Source organism: Delphinapterus leucas, chromosome 2 (genome assembly GCF_059928025.1).
Source record: "Delphinapterus leucas isolate spDelLeu-1000000601 "Yukka" chromosome 2, BTC_Dleu_Yukka2, whole genome shotgun sequence".
Taxonomy (NCBI): domain Eukaryota; kingdom Metazoa; phylum Chordata; class Mammalia; order Artiodactyla; family Monodontidae; genus Delphinapterus; species Delphinapterus leucas.
In genome coordinates, this window is record NC_143130.1 from 35792792 (window position 1) to 35814416 (window position 21625).

The window sequence follows — 21625 nt, forward strand, 5'->3', positions numbered from 1 at the left end:
GCGGCCATGGCTCACGGGCCCAGCCGCTCCGCGGCATGTGGGATCTTCCCGGACCGGGGCACGAACCCGTGTCCCCTGCATCGGCAGGCGGACTCTCAACCACTGCGCCACTAGGGAGGCCCTGAGTCAAATTTAAAATCAATAAGTCAATCGTCAAAATGCCTTTTCTAAGCAGGGTGTGACTGGGGAGGGTAACGTGTGTGATTTGATGTTTCCTTGTAAATCTCAGAACCTGGGTCCATATTTATCCTTGAGGAGCTTTATTTTCCCTTAAGCTTTGTTAAGCTTTCGGTTTGATGTTTTTCATTTTTCCATCCAAGATATGTTAATGTAGATTTTTCTTCCCATTTCAAAATAAGGTTAGTTATTGTTTGGTGATTACACAATAATACGTGGTCATGGTAGGAATTTTGGAAAAGAAGGGAAATTATAAAGAAAATATTAGAGTTACCTATAAAAAATAAGAACTGTGCTTGAATGGGAAGGGGCAAGGGGAACGTTCTAGATCTTTGTAGGGGTTTTGCTTATAACACAGGCATATACGTTTGTCACAACTTCAGCAAATAGACTCAAGTTTTGTGCACTTCATTGTATGTAAATCTTATATTAAAAGAGAAACTGTAAACAATTATTGAACTTGGGTTAATTATATGCATGGTGAAATCTTTAGGGGGAGGTGTACCGATGTCTGCAATTTAGTTTGAAGTGCTTTAAAAAAAAACGAGATGGCTTCATGAAGGGTAGATGGATAGATATGTGATAAAGTAAATATAGTAAAATGTTAATGGTGGAATACAGATGGTGGTTATATGAGTGTTCACTATAAAATTCTTTCAGGGCTTCCCTAGTGGCACAGTGGTTAAGAGTCCACCTGCCAATGCAGGGGACACAATGCAGGGTTCGAGCCCTGGTCTGGGAAGATCCCACATGCCGCAGAGCAACTAAGCCTGTGCGCCACAACTACTGAGCCTGCGCTCTAGAGCCCGCGAGCCACAACTACTGAAGCCCGTGCGCTTAGAGCCTGTGCTCCGCAACAAGAGAAGCCACCACAATGAGAAACCCGCACACCACAAGGAAGAGTAGCCCCCGCTCGCCGCAACTAGAGAAAGCCCACGCGCAGCAGCAAAGACCCAACTCAACCAAAAAAAATAATAATAATAAATTAATTAATTAAAAAAATAAAATTTTTCAACTTTGCTCTATGTTTGAAAATTTGCATAATAAAATATTGAGAAACAAAGATGACTAATTCAGAAAGAACATGCGTATTTACAATCCAAAGGTAGCCACCATTAACATGAGTGTATTTTATTTTCTTCCAGTTTCATTTCCAAGAAGATACAATTTTATATAATTAAGATCTTACTACATAACATATTTATTTTCACATTTTTCACTCAGTATTGTACCACAGTTTTCTTTTGTCATAAAAAGTCTTCAGTGTGTAATTTTATAATTAAGGTACAATTTACATAGCTAAAATTCACACGTTTTAGCACACAGTTCTGTGAGTTTTGACAAATGCATAGAGGCATGCAACCACCACTCCAATCAAGATGTGGAATAGTTCCATCATCCAGGAAAATTTCTCTGTGCCGTTTTGCCAGCACCTTGCCTCACATCCAGCCCCGGGCAGCTACGGATCTGTTTTTCAGAATATCGTTAAGATGGAACCGTATAATAGGTAGCCTTCGAGTCTGGCTTCTTTCACTCAAGCACAATACATTTGAGATTCATCCATGTCATTTACAAGTACTGGTAATTTGTTCCTTTTTATTGATGAGTAGTATTCCATTGTAAGGATGTACATTAATATATATATATATATATATATATATATGTATTTTTTTTTTTTGCGGTATGCGGGCCTCTCACTGTTGTGGCCTCTTCCGTTGTGGAGCACAGGCTCCGGACGCGCAGGCTCAGCGGCCATGGCTCACGGTCCCGGCCGCTCCGCGGCATGTGGGATCCTCCCGGACCGGGGCACGAACCCGTGTCCCCTGCATCGGCAGGCGTACTCTCAACCACTGCGCCACCAGGGAAGCCCTAATATAATTTTAATGTTTGTAAGAAATCATCGTATACGGTAACCCGTTTTATTTATGCATTCCCCTAATATTTGGATATTTAAGATGTTTTATTGTTTCACTATTATAAATGCCATTGTAATGAACATCATTTTTTTATAATTGTAACTATTTTTTTAAAAATTTTTGTTGGAGTATAGTTGATTCACAATGTTGGGTTAGTTTCAGGTGTACAGCAAAGTGAATCAGTTGTACATATACATAATGAGCATCTTTATGCAAAATCATAGTCAATAATTTCTTTAGGTAGATTACTGGGAAGCGAATTACAGAGTATATTATAAATATTTTTAAAGCACTTATGACATTTTTTAAACCTTCAGGAGTTTTTCCTTGCATTTCTTTATGTGGTTCATAACCAGCTTGACTTAAAACTCCACTGGTGTTTATAATCCTTTCTCCCCCGCTTCTCTTTTTCAATATTGTCACCCCGTAGAACTGCCTCGAAGTTTGTGTCATCAGTGAGGCTTTGAAACTCTAAATGATGGAGACCAATCAGGAAACTTCCCTCTTCTTGGTGAAAATCTTGGAGGAACTGGACAGCAAGCAAAATACCGTTTCCTACCAGGACCTGTGCAAATCCCTGTGCACCCGTTTTGATCTGTCCCAGCTCTCCAAACTGAGAAGTGTCCTCTTCTACACGGCTTGTCTCGATCCCAATTTTCCAGCCACGTTATTCAAAGACAAGATGAAATGCACCGTGAACAACCAGCAATCGAAGAAAATCATGGTGGCGGCAGATATCGTGACGATATTCAACCTCATCCAGATGAATGGGGCTACGGCCAAGGAGAAGCTCCCCAGTGGCCGGCAGAAGATGCGCAAGAAGGAGGCGGCCTTTGACTTGGGCCGCTCGGACACGGAACTCTGCACCGCAGCCCAGTGTGAGTCCCTCAGCTGCGAGCTGAGCGACCAGCCTTTCAGCCGGGGCTACCCCACCCGCCAGTCTTCCAAGTGCCGCAAGATGGACTGCAAGGACTGCCCGCAGTTTGTACCTGCCTCCGAGCCCAACTTCCTGCTGGGGGTCAGCAAAGATGTGAAAAACCGGGCGGCTTCCCTGGACAGGCTGCAGGCTCTGGCCCCCTACTCGGTGGCCAGCCCTCAGCCCTGCGAGATGCAGAGAACGTATTTCCCCATGAACATCGAGAGCGAGTCCATGTCCGATCAGGACTCCCTGCCCCACACCCAGGGCATCAAGGAGACTTTCATCGCTAATGAGGAGCCCTTCGTGGTCCAGTCCTGCGTCCAGAAAAGAAACATCTTCAAAGAGGAGTTTCACAACCTGATGACTGTGTCCCCCGAGTTGGCCAGTCCCGCTAACAAGGCTGAGGGCGAGCACAGGAAACCCCAGGGCCGAAAGGAGTCCCACAAGACACCCTTCCCCAATCACAGCTTTGAGATGCCCTACAACAGCCAGTACCTGAATCCCGAATACTCCCCTGTTCCTGACAAAAGGCGGGCAAAGCACGAGAGCTTAGATGACCTTCAAGCCTCCACGTATTTTGGACCCACTCCAGTGATGGGGACCCAGGAGGCCAGGCGCTGTCCCGGGAGGCCGGGCAAGCAGACCCCCTGGCCGGCCAAAAGCTGGAGCCTAAACACTGAAGAAGTTCCTGACTTTGAACGGTCCTTTTTCAATAGAAATCCCTCCGAGGAGAAGCTCCGCTATCCAAATCCCAGCAGCCAGACCGCCAACTTCCCAACCCCAGACAGGCGCCCAGCTTACCTCATGCCGCAGGAGCAACAGCCAATTCTCCCCGTCGGCTACGCGGCCAAGCCAAACGGGCTCAAATCTAAAGAGATCTCATCCTCCGTTGACCTGGAGAAGCATGAACCGGTCAAAAAATTTAAAGACAAGAGCAGTAGCTGCACCAGCAGGCAGCTCAGCTCAGACACCAGTAGCGTGGGCACCCAGACCGAGCAGCACGTCCTGGAGCCCAAGAAATGCAAAGACTTGTGTGCCTCTGGGCAGGGCAAGTACAGTGACAGGCACGCCATGAAGCAGTCAGATGACGACTCGGAAGTTGTCAGTGATGACATCAGTGACATTTTCCGATTTCTTGATGACATGAGCATCAGTGGCTCGACGGGAGTGATACAGTCATCCTGCTACAACAGCACAGGATCTTTGTCCCAGCTTCACAAGTCGGACTGTGACAGTTCACCGGAGCACAACCTAACCAAAATCGCCAACGGGCTCCCCAGCAGCAAAGGAGAAAAGGGCAACCGGCCTGAAGACAGCCACCACTCGGAAGAGGAGTTGAAGACCAGCGTGTGCAAACTGGTGCTTAGGATCGGTGAAATTGAACGGAAGCTCGAGTCGCTGTCGGGTGTCCGCGAGGAGATCTCCCAGGTCCTGGGCAAGCTCAGTAAGCTGGATCAGAAGATACAGCAGCCCGAGAAGGTGAGTGTGCAGATAGATCTGAATTCCTTGACCAGCGAGGCTCCGTCCGATGAGAGCGCCTCTCCCCGGATGTTCCGTGCACACAATGGCTCCCACGGGCCCAAACTGGAGAACTCGGCCGACTGGTGCTCCTCAGACGCCAGCGGAAGCAACAGCGAAAGCCTTCGTGTCAAGGCGTTAAAAAAAAGCCTCTTCACCAGGCCATCCTCCAGGTCCCTGACGGGGGAGAACAGCGCCACAGAGTCCAAAATCGCCAGCATCTCCAATTCGCCCAGGGACTGGCGCACCATCACTTACACCAACCGCGTGGGCGTCGGAGAGGAGGATGTGAAAGACAGAGGCCCTGGGGAAAGTAAGGACTGGCATCGAAAATCTAAAGAGGTAATGCGCATGTAAGCTCGCGTAACTAGGCAGCAGCCTTACGATATGGCCCTGGTCTGTTTCCAAGCCTGGAAGCTTACATTACACGAAAAAGAGGCCTGCCCTTGTTGTGCTCGTAATCCTTCCAGACTTTCCATGTTAGAGCAGAGAGGACAGCATAGCCTGGTGGTTGGTCCCTCCAAATTGTCCATCAGCCCGGAGGAGCACACGCTGCTGTGTTGCCGATGGGAGAAAGCATGGCTCAGATATTGGACTGGTGGTTCGAGACCTGATTTTCATAGAATGGGGAACATGGCAGAGCAGACAAGCATCACCAGGGCTTTCTTCCTGTCCTTTCTGAAAGGGCAGGGTGCAGGCAAAGCAAAGGAGGGAAATGACTTAAAAGCGAGCTAGCTCCTATGGCCCTTTCACGTACTTTGTGGCATGCGCGGTGTTCCTTTTTAAAAGTTTGAGTTTTTTTCATTTTAGGATCAATAGATGATTCGTAAGAAAAGAAGATAAATTAAGGAAATTATTCACAGTTCCACCGCCCAAGGATGGCAACTCTTAATATGATGTCTTTCTTTGCTTTTGAGGTTTTTTCCTACACAGTTTTATGGGAACGTGAGCGTTTTTGCACCTTTATAGTCAGCATCTTTCTGTCAGTGCTGGAGTGAGCACACACACACATACTCACATTCTTTCTTCTTCTCGGCCCCTGCAGTAGGGATGATTTGTTTCAGCGGTACTTGTGGCTGCTGTTCCTCCTTCTAAGTAGGTTACATTGAACCCTTTCTGGCCAAAGTGATGCCATTTCAATTTGTGGCTCATCTCAGTTCCCTACCCTGATTCTAAAGGACAGACCACGGGGCCTCCTGAGGGCTCGGAGGACCAGTCATCAGAGAGGGAGTGAAGAGGTGTGGCTGCAGACATTGAACACAGAGAAGGAGGCTGAGTCCCTCGAATGCCAAGAAGGGCAAGCTTAGAAAATGGAGCCCTAAGGAAGTTTTCAGGGTCCAAAGCAGGGAAAGAGAGTAAAATAAGAAGTGATTTTTTTCTGATCCCAAAGGAACCTCTGGCACCTGTGCCGGCCACTGTCCGCTTCCGTAGCCACTTACGACGCGTGGTGTCGGACAGAAACCAGAATATATTATGTGCCGACACTCCGACGAGATGCCCAGCTGTGGGTCTTCTCCTCTGGCACTGCTGTCGTGTCAATTAGCTGCTAGAGTCTGGCCAGGTTCCTGGAGCCCTGGGTCTTAGGTAGCATTGAAAATGGCCATTTAGAGCACTCCAGTGGTTTGGCACTTCTATAGATATATCAAGTTTAACTGAACTAGCCATGCGTCCAACCCATAAAATGTCAAAGCCCCCAGAAACCACCAGAAATAAGCTTGAGAAAGATCCCTTGAAATACACAGCTCAAAGTTGCTAGTGTTTGGGGTGAGCGGTCTTCATTTGGCCTCCTTCTGTGACCTCATTTCTCCCTGCCGACGTGTGGCTCTCACCATCCCTGGGCTGATGCCTGCCATGGTGGTGACCAACCCTGGGGCCCTTCTGAACTTTGCTCCCAAATCTCAAACTGCTGAAGGCCAGCTCCCCCAGATGTCTGCCGTGGGTTGAAATCTGCAGGTCCCAGCTAGATTTTCTGTTCCTTCAAAGCCAGGCTTCCCTCTCCCTGTACCGATTCTGGGGTCGCCATTCTAGCCATTCCCCAAACTGAAGGGATGTCTCTCATCTCTGACTTCCCTCATTGGCTCTCTCACATCCAGTTGGGCTACTCGACCCTGTGGATTTATCTTTTGTGATGTTTCTTTCCGCTTAAATCCACCCTCCCTCCCCCAAGTCCAGGCTCCTACCACCTCCCACCTGGGCTTTGGGGGCACATTTGTAACTGGTCTCTCTCGCTCATCATCCCCCCACCTCTGTCGCCACTTCCATCTCATCCCATCCACCACTGCTATGCTCCCTTTCCTAAAGCTCCACTCAGGGGTGTGCAGTGCCTCCTGTTCCCAACTCCTCCTTGACTCCCCTTTGCTCAGCAAAGCTTCAAGCCACTCAGTCCAGCCACTCAAACCCTCGGCATATCATGTCCTTCTCCCCAACAGGAGGGCTCCAGTTCACCTGGACTGGGCCCTTCTCCACCTTGATACGCCTACCTGGTTTTCCTCAAAAGTGCCACCCTCGTTCACTCAGTCACTCATTCAGCAAGTACCTAGGATGGCCAGGCCCCATCCCACTGTCGAACCTTTACTCACGTGATTCCTCCATCAAGAGTTTCCTATCCAGGGACTTCCTTGGCAGTCCAATGGTTAAGACTTCACCTTCCAATGCAGGGAGTGTGGGTTTGATACCTGGTCGGGGAGCTAAGATCACACATGCCTCGTGGCCAAAAAATCTAAACATAAAACAGAAGCAATATTATAACAAATTCAATAAAGAGTTCAAAAATGGTCCACATCAAAAAAAAAAAAAAAGTGTCCTGTCCATCTCCTCGGTGCTGATCTAGACCCAGTTCCCCTCAAGGCCTCTTAATTCGTAAGCCTCTGAAAGCCTCCCAAGATTATTGCTGGTCTCTGATCACCTGCCTTTCATCCTCTTTCTTCCGACAGAGTAGATACCAACCTTTATTTTAAAAGTATCTTAGGTATACATACCGACTGCCATGTTAGAACGCAAACGCCTCCGTGGTAGGAGCAGGGTGGCAAGCGTGGGCAGCGGGTAACTTTCCATCTCAGAAGCGAGAACAAATTCAAATCCTGGCTCTGCCACTTCCTGGCTGTGTGACATTGGGCCAGTTCCTTAACCTCTCTAAGTTGAGTTTCCGCATCCACAGCGGGGATTATAATGTTATAGCCTTGCCGATGTTCTCGAGAAGCTGAAATGGGATATCGCGTGTTCAGCCCCGAGCACAGCAGGAGACACACACAGTCAGCCCTCAGTTAATTGTAGTTATGATGCCTTGTTGTTATTATTGGCACCTGCCCTGCCCCCAGCTCGGCACGGGCCCTGCATGCCGTGGGAGCCCTCTGAGTGTTCGGTAGTGGTGATGAGCTGAATGAATAAACTCAGTGACACCTTTTAGAAGATACTTGGGTTTGATGAGCTAGAAAAAATAAGAGGACACCTCACTTCCTTATTTGGGTTTGGCCAAGTTTATCCTGCTTTCTCTGTAGCAGCGGTCTTAATGGTTTGGAAGGGCTCAGAGTTATACTGTATTTGAGCAAGGGCCGATGGGTCTAGTTTGCTGGTAGCTGGGAGCGTGCTTCTGGTCCCCGTCCACGTGTAGGATGCGGACACTCCCACTCACACACGTTATCTCATCAGGTGCTCGCACGTAAACCCTCCGTTTCCTGACACCTGAGTCCGTTCCCCACCTCTTGCTTGTCCACACCGCCCCTCACTCATGTTCTTATTTTTCCTTTTTCTTTGTCTGTTGCTCACACCCACAGCTCTTCTGGCTCTCTGTTTCATGTGCACGACTCCATGATGTTGGGATCCATCCCTTTAAAAAGATTGGAGTGCCTTCTCCTTGGTGGTATGATTTTGCTGAGCGGGCAATTAAAAGGTGCTCGCTGGGCTTCCCTGGTGGCGCAGTGGTTGAGAGTCCGCCTGCCGATGCAGGGGACGCAGGTTCGTGCCCCGGTCCGGGAAGTGCCCACATGCCACGGAGCGGCTGGGCCCGTGAGCCATGGCCGCTGAGCCTGCGCGTCCGGAGCCTGTGCTCCGCAACGGGAGAGGCCACAATAGTGAGAGGCCCGCGTACAGCAAAAAAAAAAAAAAAAAAAAAAATGTGCTCACTATTGTCCCCTGCCTTCGGGGAACTCACAGTCTGGCGGAGGAGACAGACAGACAAACAGGCAGTTACAGTTCAGTTACAGTACAGACAGTGCTGGCCGCGGGCTCTGTACACAGTCTGAAGGGGTCACGTAGATGGGCGCTGACCCGGTCTTGGTCAGGGAGTACTTCTGGAGGACGTGACATCTATGTGGAGATCTGAGGGCCTCAAGTTAGAAGTAGAAAGTACCAGAAGACTCCAGTTATAACAGGGTTCATGGAGAACGGAGCCCCCAGGATCGGGTGGAACTCAAGGACTGAGAACGTAAGTGATGGCAGCTGTGTTGGGCACCTTCCTGCCTCCAAACTGTGGTCCACACTGTTCCCTTGTCTTGAAGGCCACGCAGAGGTCTCTGAAAATCACTAGAGGCTCCCACCACGTGCTTTCTGGCTTGGCTTCTTCCATCCAGAGAAGCAGTGTGGCATCAGTGGTTTCAGCCAGCTCCTAGGGGGAAGGACCCCATATCTTTTACTCCTCAGTACCAGGTAGAAATTGGTAAGAGAAAGAGGGGGCAGTGACTTCCCTGGCAGTCCAGTGATTAAGACTCTGCGCTTCCCTTGCAGGGGACGCAGGTTCGGTCCCTGGTCGGGGAACTAAGATCCCGCATGCCGCGTGGTGCGGCAAAAAAAAGAAAAAAAAAGGGGGGGGAATACTATGCAGTAGTTAAGCAAAGCTTCTCTGAAGCCAGATGATAGATTTAAATGCCAGCTCTTCCCGTTGGCAGCTGTGCACCCTGGGGTAAATTACTGAGTCTTTCTGGGCTCCATTTCCTTAGCTGAACAATGCGTGTTAATGATAGTAGTCATGGTATGAGGGTTAGATAAAATCATCTCTTCCTGGCATAGAAATGTTGGGTCATTTGAGTATTATCAATGTCATAAGCTTTTCCTAGTAAATGTCCCCCAGTCCAGATATTCTTTCTATTTGCTCGTGAATAACTGCATGTTGCTACCCGGGCAGAGCCCGGTGGTGAAAAGCTGGTGTCTGCCCACTGGCACTGTGGGCTCTCTGACGGCATCTGTGTCGCTCTCTGGACTCCCCTGTGCCCCTCTGCAGGCAGACAGGCAGTATGACATCCCCCCGCAGCACCGACTGCCCAAGCAGCCCAAAGACGGCTTCCTGGTGGAGCAGGTGTTCAGCCCTCACCCCTACCCCGCCTCCCTCAAGGCCCACATGAAGAACAGCCCTCTGTACACAGACATGCGGCTGACGGAGCTGGAGGTGAAGCGGGGCCAGTCTTCCTGGACCATCGAGGAGTATGCTCGCAACGCGGGCGAGAAGGGCAAGCTGACAGCCCTGGACCTGCAGGTGAGCCTCTCACTGCCCCGGGTGGGGGGAGCCCAGCCACACGCTGGCGGATGCAGGAATGGATAGCGGATGCCCTAACCGGCCCGCTCCCTCACCTTCAGCTCCCTGGGTCCCCACCGTGGAATTCGGAACCTGCATAACATCGTAGAGCAGAGATTTTTCACAAGGAGATTGCTATTTCGCTTATTGCTTCGTAAACATGTAGCAGTGGGAATGCTTGCTTGCTTGCTTGATCGACTTTGGCCATCCGATTTGCTAACTATACGTTTAAGACTCCATACCAAGTGCAGATTCTCGTATTTGCTCACAAGACCTCAGCCCAACTGTTTAATGAAACACAAGCTGATTTCTCCTTCCACATGTAGCACGTGGGATAAAAGCATATTTGTGGGAGCCGAGCTATGGATTATGTTTCCATACGGAGCAGTCCCAGGTAAGCGCCATCCCCGGAAGCTCTGTGAATACAGTTGTGGCTGGAGGGCATGCTTTCTGTTCAACCACAGGCAGGGCTGGGTTTTGGCCACTTTCATTGTGGTGGGCAGTTCCACCTGGTTCCATCCCCACTGTGTCTATCTGTGTGTCCGCATCACCTCGGGAGCACAGGAAGTACCCTGTCCCCACCTGCCAGCTAGCTTGGTGGGCAGTGAGGCTATCATCCCAACGCCACCACTCACGTACGGGTCCCGGCAGGTCCACACCACTTAAAGGGCAGTTGGACAGATGCCAGTGGGGGGGGGCGGTGGTATGGCAGGGTCTCCCTTGAAATGGCCTCTCCCTAAAGCCAGGAGGGCTGCAGGAGGTGCAGTGCAGTGGCGAGAAAAGAAATGTGTTTTCCCACAGTGTGTGGGTTCTAAGCCAGGGTTCCTTTGCTGTGTGGCCTGGAATGTTCACCTGTTTGAGCTTTGGTTCCCTCACCTGTTAAATGTCCATAATAATATCTAACTTTCAGAGTCACTGTCAGAAATGAAAATAATGTATTTAAAGTACCTGCCATTAAGAAGGCACCGAAAAGGCATTTTGGCGCTGTTGAAATGATGCTGAAATTGATCCACTCTGTATGGGACTTTTTTTTTTTTTTTTTTGTGGTACGCGGGCCTCTCACTGTTGTGGCCTCTCCTGTTGCGGAGCGCAGGCTCCGGACGCGCAGGCTCAGCGGCCATGGCTCACGGGGCCAGCCCCTCCGTGGCATGTGGGATCTTCCCTGACCGGGGCATGAACCCGTGTCCCCTGCATCGGCAGGCGGACTCTCGACCACTGCGCCACCAGGGAAGCCCTGTAAGGGACTTTTGATCACGGTCTCTCGCACAAGGCACAGTGGCCTGCAGGCGGGAGTGATGATGTTCATCTCAAGTTTATAAATGAGGAAATCGAGGCCCCGAGAAGCACAAGAACTTGTGCAGGCCTGACAAGTCTAAATTCATAATGGACTATCTGGCAATAAGACTCCTGTACTTCCTCCTATGTTGCCTTTCCACCATGTCGTTTTTCTGTTGATGACAGTAGAGTAGAGCTTCATGTCACACAAATGACTGCGGTGACATTTGTTTATGTTGGGCCCTAAATGACAGCAATTATGGGAAGGGATATCTCTGGCCAGATCCTGAGAGTCAAGTGGGTGGTGATATCAGGACCACCTCAGAGGTACTCCTGGCCCCTGTCACCTCCTGCATGTTTTGTCCCCATGCCAGCTGCACGCCACTTGACCCTTCAGGCCACGTCCTCTCCTGTCACCATCCTGCTGACAAGCAATCTAGATAGGATTTGCTTCTCCTGCAGGAGGGTCCCAGTGCTCTGCTGTGGCTACCACACCGCAACCTGTGGGTATTAGGATGCCACGAGCTGCAGGCGAGTCACAAAAGGCCCAGAGGTGTGAATGGCTCACCTGGTGGAATAGTCAATGTTTCACCAGTACATAGGATGACCTTGACAGGAGCAGATTAATTGAATGAGTCATAGACTGAGAAACATCTTTTTAAAGTTTGGGAGGCAGAGTCTGGGAGATTTCGCTCTACGGATACATGCAATTTTAAAGTGCCAATCTTTAGGAAGCATAAAGGCAAAATTATAAAAAATAAAAGATCTTTAGATTAGAGAGCTTTAGGTGACATCACTTAAAAATGCAAAGGATCGTGTATCTAGTCTCACAAAAAAATATAAGACAGGAAAGAGTTCGATAGCCTTTCGAGGGTGTTTGCAGCAAAACAGAACAGGTATCAGGAGCTGAATGAAGGCAGAAAGGCGCCACCTTACTTGTTTTCATCGCTTTGCAGAGACCCAGGTACTGTCTTAGGGCAGCTTCCGCATCTGGACCATCTTCTTGGGGCCCCGTGGCGTCAAGATGTAAACTTGCCATCTATGGCCACTTGAGGGTGCAGCAAAGGTACAGGCCCCGTTTCCATTTCCAGCGCTCAGCAGGAGTAATTAACAACCGAGGATGCCCCCTGTGTCCCACTGGGTGGCACGAGAGCTTGCGGTTATTGGAAAAAGTAATTAAAAATAATAGACTTCACAGGATGAATCCCAGCCCCTAAAGCATAGATAGCTACCTATGAAAGAGCCAGTTTCCTTCTGTCTGAGCTGGAGGGAACAAGACAAAATCTGATGTGTCGTTTACACACTGCTTACTCCTTGGCCCGCCTTGGGAATATTGGGAAGAAGAGGTGGTGTTTCAGCCTCCCTGGTCAGAGCCTGTCTCCAAAGTGTCAGAGCAGGGAGAGCTGCCCCTTCAGTCTTCCACCCAAACCCGCCCAGCCCTGCAGACCAGTCCCCAGCTTAACATGCCCCCCTGGCTCCCTGGCTCCCCTCTAGGTACCCATTAAATTGCTGAAGAGCTTTCATGTCCAGGGAAACAGACCGATCCCAAGTGCCCATGGAGGACAGAGCTGTGTTGGGGAAAGAGCTGCAGCCCAAGCATAAGGACACTTGTCCTAACAGCCGGAGCTGGGCAGTAGCAGAAGTGCCCTGGGCAACTCAGGGAGACCGTGGCTCCTGGGACTTAGCAGAAGTGCTGGAGTAGGAGCTTCTTGCAAAGTCTGAACAGACAATCCTGCGTTTTAAGGACTCTTCCATCATGGAGCATGTCCTGTTTCTCATGGTGTGGGTCCTCGCAATGGCCAGCATTGCCTACCACTCCTCCCAGCCCTTCCAGATAACATGAATAATTGGAAAAGTCTTTGAACATTGTACCTCCGTGAGGAAGGGGACCTGGGAGGATTTCAGGGACCCCGAAGTCCCATTCTCTTTTCATTATGCAACGTTGTACAGAATATTCTAGAATATTGGCACACTCTCCTCTAAAGGGCCAGAGAGTAACTGCTTTAAGACTTTGCAGGCCTTACAGTCTCCATCACAACTGCTCAACTCTGCCAATAATTGTCTCGAGCAGCCGTGGGCAACTTGTAAATGACTGGATATGACTGTGTTGCGACAAAATATTATTTTGGGACACGGAGATTTGATTTCATATGATTTTCACATACCACTGACTATTGTTTTCCTTTTATTCTTTTTCAATGATTTAAAAATGTGAGAACCGTTCTTAACTGGTAGGCTGTACGAAGGCAGGTGCTGGGCTGTATCTGGCGCCTGGGCTGGAGTCTGCCGGCCCCTGTACTGGAAGGCCACTAGAAACAGGAGAGCAGGGACTTCCCTGGCGGTCCAGTGGGTAAGACTCCGTGCTCCCAATGCAGGGCGCCCGGGTTCTATCCCTGGGCAGGGAACTAAGATCCTGCGCGCCACATGGCCAAAAAACAAAACAAAACAAAAACAAAACAGGAGAGCAATAAAGCAGCCAGAGGAGTCCACGGCATGTGGGTCGTCGACATCCCGGCAGGAAGCAGATGGCATACTCACGGATGATAGGAGTGGGAAGGAGGGGACTCTTGGCGGCGGTGTAGGCAGGGTTTAGAGCCCGTGAAGCACCCAGGGACCAGCATGAGTGAGAGGCTGTTGCTGCCCTTGGATCTGAAGGCCAAGGAAAGGGAGCTGTTTCTGAAACCCACCAAGACCCACAGCTGTGAGAGCAGGTACCTGATAGAACTGTGGCCCATCAGGGAGGGAGCAGGGGGAACTGTGCCCCACTGACTGAATCCACCTGGGATGTGTCCATATTGGCTGGTCTCCTGGGGGCACAGAGCAAGACAGAAAAGAACAGAGAATGGTTCTGAAAGGACAGGTGGAGAATGACTAATAGGGGTTAGAATAATCAATATTCCAATAACATAGTACATAGTGTGTGTGTGTGTGTGTGTGTGTGTGTGTGTGTGTGTGTGATCTGTAACATGCCCACCTTTATGAGCATTAAACAATCTGAGAAAGTCTTCAAAATGGATATTTTGCTTGTGTTTCGAAGATTTAGACGACCTCACTTGGAATTGCAATGTGTTGCTGCTTTTATGTGACAGTCACATTATTAAATGTTCGCCGTGAGATGAGGACACTGCCTTTCTTTATGGAAAGATTGTTAGTCATCCATGGGGAATGAGATTCCTGGGTGATAACAGGTTAAATATAATACTTCTCCTGCAGACAGGCACTAATCTCAGGGAGGCTGGGAAACAAATGGCAGTGGGTGGGGGTCTCTCCCACTGGGGACTCTGCACCTGGCATGGGGGTGGCCTGTGAGCAGTGGCCTGACAGATGTTTGAAATGGAAATATTTTATGTTTTGTTTGACCTGCTTATCTGGGAGGTGCCTTTGATTTTTCAGTAGAGGCTTTACTGAAGAACTGGGAACCAAATCAGAGTAGTACAATAGCCTTGCTTTAGGCGCCTCTGTTCTTAGGGACCGTTAGTGGAGAATATTTTTCAGCGACTTTCCCTGCTTCCCATGCAGCAGGGCCAGCCTGTTCCTGGCCGTACGCCCTTGAGGCGTAGAGTCTTGTTTCTCGGCCCTATTTTGCTTGCTCCCAGGAAATCCCTGGGTTTTCCTATGTCAAGACCATTGTGACCTGTTTTTTTTTTTAAATATTTATTTAGTTAGTTAGTTGCACTGAGTGTTAGTTGTGGCAGGTGGGCTCCTTAGTTGCAGCACATGGGCTCCTTAGTTGTGGCATACAAACTCTTAGTTGTGGCATGCATATGGGATCTAGTTCCCTGACCAGGGATCGAACCTTGGCCCCCTGCATTGGGAGCACAGAGTCTTATCCACTGCGCCACCAGGGAAGTCCCCCATCATGACCTTTGTAGTAGGAGAGGGGCAGGTACAATCTGGGATGTGCGGGAGCCCGAGTCCTTGGTGGTCCACCTCAGGAGGGGCTGGTGGGCAGCGTTGGGCTCCTCGATCATCTCCCCTGCAAGCTGCAGGCAGCTCTGAGATGCTTCAGGGGTGAGGATTGTCGGAACGTCTTGAACCTGTTGCACGTATTCACCATATTTCTAACATCTTCTCTTCACTTTTAGACTCAAGAATCTTTAAACCCAAACAACTTAGAATACTGGATGGAAGATATTTATACTCCAGGCTACGACTCATTACTGAAAAGGAAAGAAGCCGAGTTCAGACGAGCCAAGGTCTGCAAGATCGCTGCTCTGATCGCTGCAGCGACGTGCACAGTCATCCTGGTCATCGTCGTGCCCATCTGCACAATGAAATCATGAGCCACTGGACGTGCAACGTTGCCTACGGCTCATGACGACCGACGTCTCCCTCTGTAGTTTAAAATCACGTGCCAATGGGGCCACAGTTTGTTGAAACAGAAATCACGGAGGCTTTTCTGCAAACACGGACGATGGCCTTCAGAAAGTATACATTCTAGAGAGATATCTACCTACCTATTAGCTTTGACTTAATTCCATGGATGAATTTTAAGAAGTGCAATAGCTTTTCCTACCAAAAGAATGTAATGGACTACCAGTAGATACAAACTGAATTCCAAGTAAAAAAAAAAGAGGAAGATTGATTGGTTGGATTCTTTCCAATTTGATGAAATTTCATGGCGGGGAATATGTTATAGAGGAGATGGTTAATCCATGCCTTTTTTAGGGAAGCTAAGGGAGATAGCAAGATGAGAATAAAAAAAAAAAAAAATCATGGGTTCTCTTTCCCTTAATGTTCTTAGACCATCGCTGGCAAAGAAACAGGGTATGTATCCATAAAGGGGGTTACTTCTCTGCTGACTTTTATCAAGGGCTACCGACTTTTCATTCTTGCCCTTCTGTCATCATTACAGTCTTCATTGCACATCTTCATGGAAACGTTCTGGACCTTCTTCCTGGTGCCCCGGGTAGGAAGGTGCTGGACTGTCAAATCAGGCATGGCGTGAAGTGTGCTCTCTGCTCAATAGGCCAAGGTATTCAGGCCAGGAGACCTTCCTGTGCCCACCTCAAGGTGTGGGAGAGTTGCTTGCTAACGACGAACGATCGATATCTGAAAGTCACGGCATCCCAAAGGGTCTCCCATTCTTGCTTTGGTGTGTGGTTCCTCTCAATCTTCTGTCTCCTGGTGGTACCTGTTGCTCTGCTTCTCACACATGAGTTGAAGAATTTGGAACTTGTCCTTGTGCCTTGAAGAGTAGAGACAATGGCTGAACTTTCACATTCTAACTATAAACCATGGTTTCCGTGCACCACTAATACCAACCATTTCCAGTGGCTTTAAAAATTTTTTGAAAGCTTGTCAATAATATGATAAAGGCTGTGAGGTATTCTCAACTACCCCAACACCTACTCCAGAGTTTTGAATACTTGTCAGCTGTGCAAAAAAAAAATGATCTATTTAACCGTTTATCTATCTATCTATAATGTCTATCTAAATACCTAAGTTTGGTTTATTGTCATCTCTGTTAAATAACTTGAGAGCAAGGTTTCTCCAGTGTAAGGAAGCCGTTGTAATTTCATTAGAATTTGATCTCCGTTTCCACCTGCTGAATGGTGCTTTGACATAATTGGACGGAAAGAATCCTTTTCGTCATTTGATCCTACTGTCTTGTTACAGGTTAAAGAAAAACGAGTGATAGAAACTAGCTACCTTAATTCTTCTGAGAACAAGGTGGATTATAAATAAATGCTGGTGGTAAGAATCATCACTCTGGATGATATAATACACTCCTGAAAGAGAGGTTTGGGAAGCATCTCAGATTTTAAAGCAATAGGCGTTCAGCACCCATCCTAAAATCTTCCAAATAATGCTTAGCTTGCTGGGTCTAATCCTATTGTTCACTGTAAAGGGCAGTCAGAACATTTCATGTTGTTAATAAATAAGGGATGGATGCTTTCATCTGTAGTGAACCTTCGTTTTTAGAGGTCTTCATGTCATCTATTTCTAGTCTCACGTGTATGCACAGATTTTCAGCTAGGTGACTGCAATTTAAGCCTTAGTATGGAAAACTGAGGATTTATCATCGAAGATGAAAAAATATATATATTACTGTCTACTGTCAGAATTTTAGTCTTTTGGTGCTCTGTTTTGGGTTGGGCACATTCAGTAAGGTTGTTTCTTTCACCCCAAAAGGGATTCTAGATTAATACCCTCGGGAGTTGGGTGTGGCCATCCCAGCTCTCCTCCCAACCAGTACGGCTCTAGAACACACCCCAGTCCTGCCACTGTCACCTTTATCACAGGTTAAGCCACAAGAGCAGCAGAGATGGGTTGTTCCCAATCTCTTGCTCTATGATTGGCAGAGAAGTGGAGATGCAGTTACCCAGGATAAGAAAAAAATTGTCAAATCCCTTTCGGACTCCTTCATTTGCCAGGTAGGATCATGGTGGATGGACCAAACCACTATTGCCACTGCCCTTGGGTGAATCTATTCCTAATGGGCCCTGTTGGGGCCATGTGCCTAGCTCTGTAGGGAGGGCATGATTATAAGCCCCACCCCATGCATAGAAGAGAAGGGACTCTGTAGAATTTTCTTCTACTATTTTCATATCTGGAGAGGTTGTGAAAGAAATTTAGTTTTGCTCTAAGTCCAGTGTAGCTTTAAAATTCAGCTCAGCATCATTGCCACGTAATGGAAACATCCAGACCTGATAATACCCCTGGGAAACCACACAGTGGTGGCCCAAAGGCAAGGTGGTTTCCTCTGGAAAGGGATTATCCACGGCTTGAATCCTGATGGATGCTTGGGGTCTTGGGGTCTTGGAATCTAGATAAGGTGAAGTTCACAGTTGGGTCCTTTCTCTCCATTGATCCCAAGCTTGTTACACCTTCTTTCCCTGGACCCCAGACTCCCTCCAGTTCCTCCATCCTGTTTGCAGAAAGGGTCAAGACCAGAGTCTGGCCGGGAAGGAAGCATCTACCCATCCCTCTAAAACCTGCCTCTAATCTCCTGCTGCTGTGAGCTCCCTGGAGGCTGTGAGCTCCCTGGAGGTGACATAGGGACTGGCCCGGCTTCTGTAGTGGGCGCCAGCTTCTACCACGCTCTCTGGTATTTTCACGCGAAGTATGATTTCTTGTGCCGAAACCAAAAATCACTACACTATGAAAACTCACTTCATTTCTCTTGCATTTAAAAAAATGAACAATCAGATGTCGTTAAGGGATTGTTCTGAAATTAGATCTCTTTAGCCAATGATTAAAGTTGGAATCATTGCATCCTCTTTTTCATTCTGAATTTGCTTGGAACACAGCCTTGCAGAGAAGCAAAAAAATTTCCCAGCTCACAGTTTTCAGATATTTTACGCCAGTATCCTCTCCTTTAAACGGAAAATACAAGTCAAGCAAATCATACTTATATCGCCCATTACTAGCTGATCATAAATTGTTAGTAGTTTAGGGCATGTAGCTATGTAGTTGGTATCTGCAAGGCTAGCTTGATAGATGTGCTAAGATTCACTGTTCTGAATGTACCATAAGTTCTGACACCCTTATTGGAATCAAGGCAGTGCTGTTTTTGTTTACAGTTTATCAATCTAAGAGCAATGACACCTCATTTTCTTAACAAAAAAAGCTCTGCCAATAGTAAACGATTCTGTTAAGTGGTATAAAAATGTGTGAATGTTGAAATTCAACATGCTTCATATTATAACCAACCTGCAAGAATATTGTGGTCAACCGTGTGAATACCAAATCAGAGTATACTGTATATTGTACTTCGGAAATTTGTATTTAAAGGCAAAAATATTAGTAATAGTTGGTATACTTGGGGAAAAGGGTATTAAATATTTATTAAATAACAATGAGAAATGCAACAAACTTCCTTATTTATGCCTTATGAGTAAAGGGGTGTGAAATATTAGGTCAAGTTTTATGTGCAAGACTCTAAAGGAATGGGTATCCGTGAAGGCAGGGACTCGTCTTTTCTATGTTTGTTCTGAAAAGCTCTCAGCACACTCTTGGTGCTTGATCATTGTTATATAATACCAATAACTAAGCACATTTTTAGATCTTTTTTCAAATGGCTTGTGTAAAATTTGGTTAATGTATAATGGTTGGTTTGAAGCATCTGCCTCTCCAAATATAATCGAAAATAAACTGAAACATGATAAAATAGCATGCCGTGAGATTTTATTCTACGCATGAATTATGTCAGTTTCACGCACAGATCATAAGCGTCCAGCTTGATGCTTCTTCACAAATGGAACACATCCATGTGATCAGCACCCAGATCAAAAACCAGAACATTCAAGCACCCCAGAAAGCTCCCTCAGGCCCCCTTCCAGCGAAAACCTTGCAAAGAAGAACTGTCCTGACTTTTCAAGGCACGTGTTAGTTTTGCCTGTTTTAAAGCCTCGTGTGAATGTATTTCATGCAGTGTGTCCTCTTTTGTATCACTCAACATGATGTTGTGAAAAACATGCATGCTGTGGTGTGTGGATGTAGTTTTCTCATTCTCATTGCACTGATTGTGAATATAGCACGATTTATTGATTCATTCCACTGTTGATGGACATTCGGGTAGCTTCCAGTCTGGGGCTGTGAATATGCTTGTATGTGCATTTCTGTAATGGGTATACCTAGGAGTAAAACTGCTGGATCATGAGATGTGCTTATGTTTTGCTTTAGTAGACACTGCCAAGAAGTTTTTGAACATGGTTCTACCAACCTACAGCCCCATCAGCAGTATATATGGGAGTTCCACGTGCTCTACATCCTACGAAACAATCGATACTGCCTCTCATCTGAGCCATTCTGCTCGGTGTGTAGTGGTATCTCATTGTGTATTTAATTTGTGTTTTTCTGGTCACTAATAAGACTTGCTACCTTTTTGTATGTTTATTGACCATTTAGATCTCATATTTTGTGGAGTGCCTGTCCACATTTTTGCCAGTTTCTATTAGGTTTTTGTCTTTTTCTTATTGATTTGTAGACATTCTCTACAAATTCTGGAAATGAGTTATTTGTCAGATATACATTATAAATATGATTTTCCATTCTGTGAGCTGCATTTTCTACTCTTTTAATGGTGTCTTTTTGATCAATGGAAGTTCTCTATTTTAACATAAAAATGTATCATTTTCTTCTTATGATTGGCAATTTGAGTCCTGTTTGAGAAATCTATGCAGACTCCAATGTCATAAAGATGCTGTATACTTTCTTTAAGAAGCTTTATTGTTTTATTTTTCATGGTTAGATCTGTACTCCTTTTTTAAAATTATTTTTTTACAATTGATTAATAATGTTATGTTAGTTTTAGGTGTACAGCAAAGTGATTTGGTTATACATATATCTATTCTTTTTCAAATTTTTTTCCATTTAGGTTGTTACATAGTATTGAGCAGAGTTCCCTGTGCTATACAGTAAGTCCTTGCTGGTTATCCATTTTAAATACAGCAGTGTGTACATGTCAATCCCACACTCCCTATCCCTTCCCCCCACCTTTCCCTGCTGGTAACCATAAGTTCGTTCTCTACGTCTGTGAGTCTGTTTCTGTTTTATAAGTAAGTTCATTTGCATCATTTCTTTTTAGATTCCGCATGTAAGCGATATCATACGATGTTTCTCTTTCTGTCTGACTTCGGAGAGAGACAATCTCTTCTCTCTTCTGTATGACAATCTCTAGGTCCATCCATGTTGCAGCAAATGGCATTATTAATAATGTACTCTTCTTGGGGGGACTTCCCTGGCACAGTGGTTGAGAATCTGCCTGCCAATGCAGGGGACACGGGTTCGAGCCCTGGTCCGGGAAGATCCCACATGCCACGGAGCAACTAAGCCCGTGCGCCACAACTACTGAGCCTGCGCTCTAGAGTCCGCGAGCCACAACTACTGAAGCCCACACGCCTAGAGCCCATGCTCCGCAACAAGAGAAGCCACCGCAATGAGACGCCCACGTACCGCAACGAAGAGTAGCCCCCACTCGCCACAGATAGAGAAAGCCCCCGCGCAGCAACAAAGACCCAACAGAGCCAAAAATAAATAAATAAATATATTTTTAAAAAATAATGTACTCTTTTTGGAATTGATATTTATACCTGCTATGAGGTACGGGGTTAAGATACGTTTCTTTCCCATTTGTATATCCATTGATCGGTGCTATTTATTACAAAATTCATCTTTCCCCCCCCTTGACATTAGTCTGTTGAAAGTATATATGGTTTTCTGGACTTTTTATTCTGCTCCATTTGTCCCGTCATCTGTTCTTGTGTAAGCACAACATTGACATAATTTTTTCAACCCTGAGACGTTAGGCGTTCCTCGCCCTGAAGTAAATGAATGATAGCTTACTTGGGCAGAAGCCTGAGCTAGTGA

The 21625-nt window shown here is 47.1% G+C and overlaps 1 protein-coding gene across 1 annotated transcript; it reads left to right on the forward strand.

Annotated features, from left to right (window-relative positions):
• Positions 1-2391: 2391 nt before the first annotated feature.
• MINAR1 (membrane integral NOTCH2 associated receptor 1) lies at positions 2392-21222 on the forward strand. Its single transcript, XM_022554572.3, has 3 exons — positions 2392-4872; positions 9746-9997; positions 15397-21222. Exons 1-3 carry the CDS (start codon positions 2569-2571, stop codon positions 15592-15594), a joined length of 2754 nt encoding a protein of 917 aa, XP_022410280.1. The 5' UTR covers positions 2392-2568; the 3' UTR covers positions 15595-21222.
• The last annotated feature ends 403 nt before the right edge of the window (positions 21223-21625 follow it).

Bases quoted from the DNA above. Each gene is read 5' to 3' on its own strand.
- MINAR1 (XM_022554572.3), top strand. From the start codon at position 2,569: ATGATGGAGACCAATCAGGAAACTTCCCTCTTCTTGGTGAAAATCTTG. The intron at 4,873-9,745 runs GTAATGCGCATG...GCCCCTCTGCAG, and splicing joins GGCATCGAAAATCTAAAGAG to GCAGACAGGCAGTATGACAT. The intron at 9,998-15,396 runs GTGAGCCTCTCA...CTTCACTTTTAG, and splicing joins TGACAGCCCTGGACCTGCAG to ACTCAAGAATCTTTAAACCC.